General features: G+C 39.0%; 2 protein-coding genes across 3 annotated transcripts; both read left to right on the forward strand.

Moving 5' to 3' along the window:
• The first annotated feature begins 53 nt into the window (after window positions 1-53).
• On the forward strand, window positions 54-6,485 carry asgr1c.2 (asialoglycoprotein receptor 1c, tandem duplicate 2). Of its 2 annotated transcripts, XR_014124836.1 has the most exons (9): window positions 54-2,002; window positions 2,157-2,267; window positions 2,792-2,875; window positions 3,180-3,245; window positions 4,786-4,851; window positions 4,969-5,114; window positions 5,278-5,387; window positions 5,721-5,935; window positions 6,030-6,485. XR_014124836.1 is itself a non-coding variant. In XM_035526802.2 (8 exons), the coding sequence occupies exons 1-8, from the start codon at window positions 1,945-1,947 to the stop codon at window positions 5,857-5,859; spliced, it is 780 nt and encodes a 259-aa protein (XP_035382695.2). In that variant the 5' UTR covers window positions 54-1,944; the 3' UTR covers window positions 5,860-6,485. The 2 variants fall into 2 exon arrangements, 1 of the variants encoding a protein (XP_035382695.2); XM_035526802.2 differs by having other exon boundaries at window positions 5,721-6,485.
• A 3,172-nt stretch (window positions 6,486-9,657) lies between these two features.
• Window positions 9,658-10,943, forward strand: LOC113570260 (uncharacterized). The gene is made up of 3 exons (XM_026998575.3): window positions 9,658-10,047; window positions 10,191-10,310; window positions 10,454-10,943. Exons 1-3 carry the CDS (start codon window positions 9,981-9,983, stop codon window positions 10,759-10,761), a joined length of 495 nt encoding a protein of 164 aa, XP_026854376.2. The 5' UTR covers window positions 9,658-9,980; the 3' UTR covers window positions 10,762-10,943.
• The last annotated feature ends 76 nt before the right edge of the window (window positions 10,944-11,019 follow it).

Below are 11,019 nucleotides of genomic sequence, written 5' to 3' on the forward strand. Positions count from 1 at the left end.
TTATTGTATGAGCGCAGGTTCAAAGTGCACTCTGGTCACCCATAGTTGACCAGACTGAAATCTTTCTTTTGCTTAGTTGATACAATAACTCAGCAAGTCAGGATAAGATGATTCTTTTTGTTCTAGCACAGAAGTGCAGGTCTCCTTGTCTGTCCCTGAAGTACTGTGCTTCTGGCATCATGTAGTGTGTTCACATTTGGAACTCCAAAATGTAGTGTACCTGTATAACCTGGATGATTCACTAGAACTGCTGAAAAACTTGTGGAACGAATGTCGGGTGTTGCTTGAGAATCATTTTAAATAGTGTTCAATTTGAAATGTTGCTTCCGTAGATAAAACCAGGTACTAAACAGTAATATTTAAAGTATAGAAAACAATATAGTGCATAGTCCATAAATTTGGTGTTTAAATTGTGGTCTCTGAACAAAATTTGATTCCATAACATGAACAATTGAACAGAATTTAAGATGGTTAACTTCCCATTTCTAAGTAACAGGTTTTTTATTTCCCCTGCATTTCTTGGTTAACTTCAAATGAGCATTTTAGAATACAAAAGGGACAATGACATTACTGTAGTCCAGAATAGACCAGTCCAAAAAAGCTGTTGTGAATCACGGATGAATAAATTACCAGTTATTATTGTGTGCCAGTTATGTTGAGCTTGGGCCTCTTGGTAACTGAAATTTAAAGGGAGAACATTTTGTAGGTTTTGGTTGTTTTTGCCTTTTTAAATTGTTTACATGTGTAAATTAATATGCTGCTTAAGATATGCTGGTTCTGCGTTTGCCCCCTGCAATTAAGTCCACAAACTCGTGTTTCTTCTCTTAACATTACAACCAATACAAGCTCCTGTTTCTAAAGACGGTGTGTTCCAATGGCTTCCCTAAATTTCATCTGATTTAATGACAGCTCATATATTTAATTTTAAGTGAAGATATAACACACTAACCTGACGTAAATGGACCTTCAGTTTACATCAATTGTTACATGGGAACAAGGGCCAGTGAAATGGTGTGTATTGTGCAGTAATTAAGGGAAAAAGTCAAATGTACAAGCAATAAAGTCAGGGATGTTAGGAGTGGGCCTTCCATCATTAAGCACAGAATTATTTCTTTTTTATCAGTTTTTTTAAACAGTGCGGTTTAGCCGACACTTTAAAAGTTACGCTACAGTATCTGCAAGGCGTGGGCACCCTTCCATAGACCCCTCCTCACTAAGCATGAAGGTAGAAGATAAACGACAAGGTTATAAACTGACATGCTTGAATGTGAACACGTAAACTGATACTGTTAGGATGCTGTTTGCTCTCAGCCTTGGCTCCATGTTATAATGTTAGCCCTTTCCACTGCTCTTCCGCTCACCTTAGGTAATGCTACTGAAAAATGCTTTTCCAACTAATTCAAAGATAAATGTTTGTTTTTCTGTGCTTAATTGCCACAGATGCAACTGTAACTTGAGAAGCTCATCTGGTCGTTCTAGAAAAACCATTTCATGGTTAGGTTTTAACCATTTGGGGCTTGAGCCCCAGTTCTAAAAAAACGAGATATGCCCCAAGTCAATTGTGATTAATAAAATCAAAATTAAGCAAACCCCTTTTGTTCTTTTAATGTGACAAAATATTTTCTTGGTTTAATGTGACAATACATACAGTCCATGTCCTTTATCCACTAGCCGAGGTATTTGTGTTAATGATACTTCCAGAAATGTCAGTGTACAGTCATTTCACTGAGGAATCAACCAGCTCACATGAAAGTGCTTACCATGCTGTTCTGACAAAACAGCTCTGCATCAGGATATTATGACACTTCTGAAGGAGCTTGTGCGGAATCCAACATTCCTCATCATCCAGCAGGTATCACGTTGCTGTGTGGATTAGTTATAGTCCACGATCCCAGTGGATAATGGAGGAGTGCTCAGTAGGATACAGCAAAATAGACATGGACAATGGATGGAGAACATCATGGAAAGGTGTCAGAACTAGCAACCAAACTACAGAATACCAGTCAGTAAACATTTTTGTTAAGAAACATTAAAGAAAAACATTAAATAGCTGTGGTGTATGTACTTTAAGTCTCCTATTACATATTATACATTTCAGTGTAATTTCAGTTTTATTCTCAATGTTTGTGTGAAGGTTTTCTGACTTTTGTTTGCAGTTGTACATCAGGATAAGAAACTGACTGATGTTGATAGTTCACTGGCTAATCTGAATTCATCTTTGGCTTCTTTTACATCTCAACTAAAGAATCAACTAACAGAGGCCACGGGTGAGACACAGGTTTCGCTCGCATCATCAGATTTCCACATGAACCCATCTGTTTACATTGGATATGGACAGTATGATATTAATCACAAGCTGAATGCTTAATTTAAAACCTAAATTCAAAACATTCAAAAGATTATAAGAAAATCCATAAAAGGAAACATTAAAAAAAACAACAAAACATATGTTAGTTATTTGGTCATTTCAAGTTCAAGTTTGGTTTATTTGTCACATACATAGTCATACACAGTATAACTCGCAGTGAAATGGTTGAGAGTGCTCTGTCCAAACTGAGGAAAAGAAAACAGGGGTGCATAGAGAAATATAGATATTCTCTATATGTGAAATATATATATATATATGCAAAGAGAAATCTATATATTCTATGTATGTACAAAATATATTAACAATGTATGTACAATATATGTATATTATATGTATGTATTATATATATGTAATATATGTACATTTTCATATCTGTGTATGTACTCATGGAATCTTGCTGACTTTGAGTATCTCTTACTGAAGGGTATCAGAATGGGAAGGTGGAAAGTTATGTGTTGAATCTGACTACTTCTCTCGAAACTCTGGCGTCTCGGATAAAGAGCAATGGTGAGGAATGGTCCACGTTAAAACTGTCAGACTAGAGAGCATAAATGCAAGAAACAGCATATACATGGTGCAGGACTGTAAGCAACTGGGTTACAGAATATGATGTATGGAAAAACAAATTAAACACAAAACATCTACGGCTGGATAGACAACAACAGTTGTAAAATAAAAATTTCAGATGCAAGAAATTTTACAAGGTCACTTTCTGAGTGCAGTTTAGATAACAGAGTGGGTCAACTGCTTAGAGTTGAACTGGTTTTTCTTGCTGTTAGCCTGATCTGTGTTCATCCTTTCCCATATTCAGATGAAGGCATGATGACTGTTCTAAGTGATGTGAAGTCTGAGTTGCAGAGCATGAATCAGTCAGCAGGTAGGAGCTTTTTCTACAACAGCTTGTTCAAACCACCACCTCTTCCACCTGCTTCACCAGTGGACCTTAACGCAGGGCCCTGGGGCAGAGACCCTAGCTATGCTCAGTCAAGCAGGCCAATTTTTCCCCCTCACCACATAACCTGTATTTTTGTCAGAGATGAACCAGTAAATCCTGCCACTGACCACCAGAGGTCCTTGTCTCCTGAGTTCAGAACATTCCTATGGTCACTAAACATACTCAACTGTTTCCATCCTCCCATTAGTCCGCTGTGTCAGACCCATGTGAGCATCCAAACATCGTGACGTATTGCCAGTCCACTCAAGTCTGCATACCAAACCGTTGGTTTCTCGAGCTCCAACTGTGTATGACCCTCCATCTGTTTACGTTGGATGGATATTTGAGTTTCTACTTGCCTGCCTGGGTTTCTGCATGCTGCCTCTGGCCGTCTTTACCTTGTGTGTCAGTAAAGTTCCTCTGTGTATGGATCCCACCTCTGTGTCACCGCCCACTTCTTTACAACTTTCTATAACTTTTATTGCAGTTCTGATTTGGGACATATTTGTTTCTTTACCCCCCAAAATATTAAGTATATTTCATTCATTTATTGAGGTCCATTAGCTAAAGAGAGGATTATTCACATTAGATATTTATGCTTATCATGTTTATAGTAACATCACTAATGTATTTAATTACTGATTTTGGCAGAAAAGATAATACAACATGGGGAAAAAATTCATGACTAGATGTAGCCGAGTAATGGGCAACCAACAGAATCAAGTCGTGACATGCATGCTGCTAATTGGATGTAATGAAAGGGGTGTGTTCAAATTAATAGCAGTGTGGAGTTCAATTAGTGAGGTCATTCATTCTTTGAAGAAACAAGTGTCAATTATTTAAAGAAGGCCCTTATTTAAAGAAGGAGGGCAGCTAATGTTGCACCTGCTGGTTTTAGCCCTTGCTCAGTGAGTAAACTGGGTCGTTCCAGACATTGTACCGAAGGAGAAAGAACTTTGATCAAGAAGTTGATTGGAGAGGAGAAAACGTATAAAGACATGCAGAAAATAATTGGCTGCTCACCTAAAATGATCTCAAATGCTTTAAAATGGCAAACAAAAGCCAAAATGCATAGTAGCAAAAGAAATACTACCATCTGCGTAGATCATAGAATAACAACAATGCCAAAGAAGAATCCAATGACTAGCTCCAGGGAAATCAAAGAAGATCTTCAGTTACCTGTGAGTACTGCAACAATCAGAAGATGCCTCTGTGAAGCCAAACTATTTGCAAGAAACCCTCATAAAGTACTGTTGGGGGGGGGGAAAAAGATGTGTTGAAAAGGTTACAGTTTTCCAAAGAACACATTGACTGGCCTAAAGAGAAGTGGTGCAACATTCTATGGACAGATGAGAGCAAGACTGTTCTTATTGGGTCTAAAGGCCACAGACAGTTTGTGAGACGACCCATAAACACTAATTTCAAGCCACAGTACACTATGAAGACTGTAAAACATGGAAGTGTGTTTCTTTTTTTTCCACAGTTCAGGGAATGATTGCTGCTCTGAACGATGTGAAGTCTAAACTGGAGAGCAAAGGTAGCACAGCAGGTAACAACAACTCCCACAGCGAGTGCTACACTGAGACGTGCCATGCAACGTTGGGAGACTGCTATGACTGGCAGCACAAGCCTCACCTCTCTGTTTCTTTCTCACTCATCCAGTCAGGCTTACAGCTAGACTGTGCTGCATGGGGATCATATCACTCCCGGTGCTACCTGTTCTCCCGTGACACCCTGAATTGGCACCAGGCACGAGATTACTGCAGGAGCCAGAAAGCCATGCTGGTCAAACTGGAAACGGAGGAGGAATGGGTGAGTCACACACACACTTTAACATGCACATCCAAGCGCACACACTCCTACTCTTTACTTAGTATCTATAAATACTGTATCAATTGCCTTGTCTCACTGTCTCTAATTGTTTGTTCTTTGTGCTCTGTCAACCTTTCTCATGCTCTCTGCCTTGTATCTTTAGGAATTTGTAAGTGGAAAAACTATGATGCAGAATTACTGGGTGGGTCTCACAGATGAAATCACAGGCCAGTGGAGATGGGATGATGGAACAACTTTCCCTGTCATTGAACCGTGAGGGTTTTTTTTTTGTTAACAGCTTTCTAGGTCTGGCAATGTTAAGTTACTCTGCTATTGCTGAGCCAAGCACAAAGCTATGTAAATACAATACATGAATGAAATAACAGACTCTGTCAGAGTAGAGCAATGGGAAACTGGTGGGCTTGGTTTCCCAAACTGAGTGAGCATTATCTGATCTGTCAAATACACAAAATGTTAGCGCTACCTTTCTCTCAAGCTTTGACTGTTTTAATACATAAAGGGTGTGTGTCTGTGTGTGTGATACATCTGTATGTAATGGTGTGTTAAGTAGCATACAATATACTGAGTGGTTTGTGTCTCTTGCAGTCATTGGAGCCCTGGCCAGCCAGATGACTGGAAGGAGCACGGTCTTGGAGAAGGAGAGGATTGTGGACATTTTGGATGGGATCTGAAGCTAAATGACAACCACTGCTCTGTTAAAATGAAGTGTATCTGCTTTGCATAAATTAAGCAGCTCTGAAAAGACCAATGAGTGGGAGTTCATGGACACCAAATATTAAACAATATTTTTGCAGATCATAGTGAGTATAGTATAGTTAGATGAGACTGTGAACAAAACATAACCATTTACTTTTAAAATTGTGTGTAAATAATATTGCTTTGTTCCCTTTATAGAACAATGGCCATTTGATTCTGTAACATCTAGCTTGGATTGTGGGTTATACTGGCTTATATGATTGAGGAGAAGACCTGACCGACACATGTATGAATATGAAGTAGTTTTTCAGGATTTGTTAGAAGGAATGGCCCCAAGGGTCCTTGCTTAATGCAGTCCTACAGAAAAATAGGATGTTTGTGTTTGTCACAAAGTTTTACATATGCAGAGGTTGGTTTAAAAATGCTCAAAGCTGTCACCTAAATATTTACATATCTAGGTATTCTAGGGAAAAGAGTTTCTGAGCCAGGGAGATTAACAGGAGTTAGTTAGTATGTAAATTATTGAGCAAAAGCACTGACATTCTTGACATGTAGGTTCAACTCAGGTGTTCACTGCAAGCTTCTTTTACACCTACCTAATGTAAAGCTAAATTACAATGTCAATAACAAAATAAATATTTTCTCTTGGCATTATGTAGCATAGCCAGATCAAGAAATCATTGAGATTTTTGCTGTGGGTGTGTGTGACTAGTTCACTAAACACATCGGTGAAAAACCTGTCCAAACTGGTCGCGTAGTCCAAGCTTACCACAAAATGGAAACATTTTCATATCTGGATGAGGATGTAAACAAAGAATCTGAAAATGTTCCTGTGCCTACTAAACCTGAAATGAACTATAAAATAGTATTTCTAAAACTAAATCAAACAAATCCTTTTTGAAATGAAATTGAATTTTGCAAGTAAATAGGAAACAGTTACAATAAAAGCGGAAGATGTTAAGAGGCTTAAGTGGTTTATTAGTGACCTGTAATTTGAAGGGCCATGATTGTTTTATATTTAGAAACTGATAGAGCTGGTATGAGCTGTGGCAGTCTCACAAACTGTAAATACAAAGACCAACTGCTTTATGACAGTAAAAACCTTGTCAGGATCACTGGAGTTTATAATATTCATAGTATTCAACAGCAAAAAAGCTAGCAAGCCCAAAGCTAATGTGTCCATTGTGATATATATATATATATATCCTCCAAATGATGAAGCTGGATGGATGTTCGGGAGGGGACTGGAACACACAGGTGTGGGCTGGCATCCGGATTCGGGCTGTCAGATGTTGAGAGAGTGAGACAATTCAGGATGTCTAACAGATGTTGAGTGACACTTTAGGTTGTCTGTAGCAGATGTTGAGAGTGAGACATATTGCACTTTGACAGTCTGTCTAGTTTGCCCTTAGTAATATAAAGAGAAGCTTGGTTTGCTGACCACTGTGACCACTAGCTTCTTCCTTTTTGTCTGAATAAACAGCAAGTTTTGGAAACACATTTACAGAATCTATGAACAGTAGAACAGTAGAATATCATATTAACATAATAAACATGCAGTCTTTTGAAGCAATGCATACCAATGGTGTAAATGGTTTTCAGGCATTGAGAATCTCAGTGAAAGGGTTAAACTGTCCAATAACAATATGTACTCTTTGTCACAATACTGTACTATAATACTATACATTGAAATTGAGTGTACAGCACCAAAGCGACTTGCATATCTATCAGGGTGATAGTACATGCACTCCCTAGGAGTGTAACCCATGACCTTAATGTTACTAGGACCACCCCATAGCTACACTACCAGGTGAGCCACAGTAGCATGTTTCTTAATGAACCTGTTTCTTAACTAATCAGTTTCTTAATGAACCTGGACAGACATAGTAATCTTTTAATCTATTTCAATGTAGTTTTTTGTTCAGCTTGTACAAAGCAGTAACCTCTTATTAACCCATATCACTTTAGCAGAATGGGACTGTATAATGACATGGATGACATGAAGATATGTTCTCACGGCTCAGAGACATGAACTTGCTCAACACATCTGACTCAAGAGGAACTGGTTTACCATACTGTTAAATGGTAAGACATGCAACTGCAACTGAGCAGAGAAAGCATCTAAGGAGATTGCTGAAACTACTAAAATCAGGTTAAGAACTGTCCAGCGCATTATTAAAACAGGGAAGGACAGGAATGTGGTCTGAAAAAAATCTTGAATGATCGTGATCAGCAATCACTTAAACGTGTGGTGAAATCAACATGTAGAAAAATAACAGTAGAACTCAGGGATATGTTTAATAGTGAAAGTAAGAGCATTTCTACACGCACAATGCGAAGGGAACTCAAAGGATTGGGACTAAACAGTGGTGTAGCCTTAAGAAAATCACTTGTCAGTGAGGCTAACTGGCAAAAAACATCTTAAAATTGCTATGGAGCATAAAGATTGGACTCTGGAGCAATGGACGAAGGTCATGTGGTCTGATGAGTCCAGATTTACCCTGTTCCGGAGTGATGGGCGCTTCAGGATAAGAAGAGAGGAGGCTGAAGTGATGCACCCATCATGCCTAGTGCCTACCGTACAAGCCTGCGGGGGCAGTGCTATGATCTGGGGTTGCTGCAGTTGGTCAGGTCTAGGTTCAGAGGTCAGCTGACTACCTGAATATACTGAACAACCAGATTATTCCATCAATGGATTTTTTCTTCCCTGATGGCACGGGCATATTCCAAGATGACAATGCCAGGATTCATCGGGCTCAAATTGTGAAAGAGTGGTTCAGGGAGCATGAGACATCATTTTCACACATGGATTGGCCACCACAGAGTCCAGACCTGAACCCCATTGAGAATCTTTGGGATGTGCTGGAGAAGACTTTGCGCAGTGGTCCAAATCTCCCATCATCAATACAAGATCTTGGGGAAAATTTAATGCAGCTCTGGACAGAAATAAATGTTGTGACATTGCAGAAGCTTGTGGAAATGATGCCACAGGAAATGTGTTCCGTAGTCAAAGCTAAAGGAAGTTCAATGAAATACTAGAGTGTGTGACTTTTTTTTGGCCAGGCAGTGTATGAAAGGTAGTTGTGTCTTGTGTAGACCACTGTTTAGGAATAATAATAATATATAAAAGTGCATCTCAACAATGTATGTAGATCAGTTTGTAATGACCTGTCATAGTAAGTCCCCAGGGGGATTCGGCACTTTTGGACTTGTGAATCTTGAGAAAAAAATGATCTATCACAACACCTTTTCAAAAGTCTTAAAAGTTTAAGTAATTTGACTAATAACAACATCTGAAATTGGATGTTCATCCACCACATCTCAAATGTTTTATATTAGTAGATAATTGAATGTAATACATTCACTGAGCCGCTGTGCAAATGGACATTTACAATTCAACCTAATTTTACTTTACTTTACTTTACTTTTTTTAAAATTCCTTTAATTAAAAAAATATCAGATAAATCAATTAACCAAATAGTTTAAAATAACCCAAATGTCTTAATATGTACTTGTGTACTTATATAAGCCCAGATGCTTTGGGAAGGAAACTGCAGATACAGTAGTTTAGAAAGATAGCAACACTTTTTGTGCTTTCCCCTCTCAAACAAATGCTTTAGTTAATGGTTACCTTAATGAACTGAGCCAGGTGTGTCACAGAAAGAAAACATTAAAATAGACAGTGTGGTTCCGAGGACTGAGAGTCACTGGTTTATCTCACATTTTTGCTCATAGCAGATTACAGAGGCGTGATGAAGGCTGGCAATTGAGGTTTCAGACCATTTGTTGTGGGTTTCAAGGTAATGATGCCCTGGTCCACAGCCCAGTTTTCAGACCCCTGGCCAAAAAAATGGTCTTCAACTAGCAAGAAAGTCTCAAGTTTCTATGTGTGAATTAGGGTGATTTTATTACTGTATGCAAGGCTTTGAAATAGCCATGCAAAAACAGAAGAACTTTTAAGGAAATACAGAGAAGTTCCTTATTCTCTTTCCTTTCACAATCTCAGCCCTAGGCATAACCAAGACCCCAAACTGGGTGTGTAAGCACTCCTGACTCTTCACTGTGCACTGGTGTGGGCTGTTAACAAACAAGGATAATAAGGGTGCTATTTGTCTTAATGTCTATTAGAATCTGATACACAGGAGCAGAATGACTGAGGATGTGTACCAGACTCTACACCAGCCTCCTTTAGTGAGGAACACACGCACAGCACGTGGTAAGACAATTTAGGATTAAGCACCTCATTGTTTCACAGCATATAATAATCATTACAATTTTCAGAGTAAACCATTATATCTTTGCTACACAAATGGGCAGCTGTATTCTTTCTTGTGATGCTGATAACTTATTTTCTTTCAGATCCTCCACGTTTGTCCATCTGTCCTACAGGATCACTGGTGGGCAACAAACTACAGATGATATTGTTGATCTGCAACAGTCTCTTACTGATCATCATACTCATTCAAAACGTAATTCACAGTAAGTCATTTATTAGTACTGAAACATACAAAGGTTGTGTTTGTGTTTGCAAATAATTAATTTTGGACAAAGGGGTGAATAGTAGCGGCCTAAAAGGAAGGAAGACATTTAAATAAAGATGCACTTTTTCTATGATGTTGCAGCTTCAAAGTATCAGCAAAGTAATGGAGAGCAGATAAACTGGACAGTGCCAATCTGTCCAGGATTGGTGTGTGAAAGCAGACAAGGGAGCACGTATTCAGATCTCCATGAAGTTATGCTGCACTGTCCTCGTGGTCCTCCTGGCCCTGTGGGCATTCCTGGACGGGGCGGTCTTCCAGGTATTCCTGGTTCTCGCGGTCCTCCTGGCACTGTGGGCCTTCCCGGACCTCCCGGACCTCCCGGACCTCCCGGACCTCCCGGCAATCCCGGCAATCCTGGTTCTCCTGTCGGACCAGAACTTCCCTCATAGCTCAGCTTCACGTCAAAAGGAGCCACCAACAGCAAAGAATGTTGCCTAATGTTACATCAGAAGCCATTACTTAACTTAGCTAAAATGTTTCCATGTAGCCAGCTTGTTAACTTATTTAAATGTCTCTATCTATAAATTAAAATCAGGAAATGGCCAAAATTGATGTTGCTATTTGTTTTTGTGGTTTTCTAAATATTGCTGTTGTCTTGCTTTCCTTCATTACAGAGAACTATCTGCTTCAGCTTCAGTTTAACCTGG

The sequence above is a fragment of the Electrophorus electricus genome, chromosome 8 (assembly GCF_041902795.1).
Source record: "Electrophorus electricus isolate QZ-2024a chromosome 8, ASM4190279v1, whole genome shotgun sequence".
Taxonomy (NCBI): Eukaryota; Metazoa; Chordata; class Actinopteri; order Gymnotiformes; family Gymnotidae; genus Electrophorus; species Electrophorus electricus.

What these genes read in the sequence shown, in the direction of transcription:
- LOC113570260 (XM_026998575.3), top strand. Translation starts at nt 9,981, where the DNA reads ATGACTGAGGATGTGTACCAGACTCTACACCAGCCTCCTTTAGTGAGG. An exon ending in GAACACACGCACAGCACGTG is followed by an intron (nt 10,048 to 10,190) that starts GTAAGACAATTT and finishes ATTTTCTTTCAG; the next exon opens with ATCCTCCACGTTTGTCCATC. An exon ending in CATTCAAAACGTAATTCACA is followed by an intron (nt 10,311 to 10,453) that starts GTAAGTCATTTA and finishes ATGATGTTGCAG; the next exon opens with CTTCAAAGTATCAGCAAAGT.
- asgr1c.2 (XM_035526802.2), top strand. Translation starts at nt 1,945, where the DNA reads ATGGATGGAGAACATCATGGAAAGGTGTCAGAACTAGCAACCAAACTA. An exon ending in TGGAAACGGAGGAGGAATGG is followed by an intron (nt 5,115 to 5,277) that starts GTGAGTCACACA and finishes TTGTATCTTTAG; the next exon opens with GAATTTGTAAGTGGAAAAAC. An exon ending in ACTTTCCCTGTCATTGAACC is followed by an intron (nt 5,388 to 5,720) that starts GTGAGGGTTTTT and finishes TGTCTCTTGCAG; the next exon opens with TCATTGGAGCCCTGGCCAGC.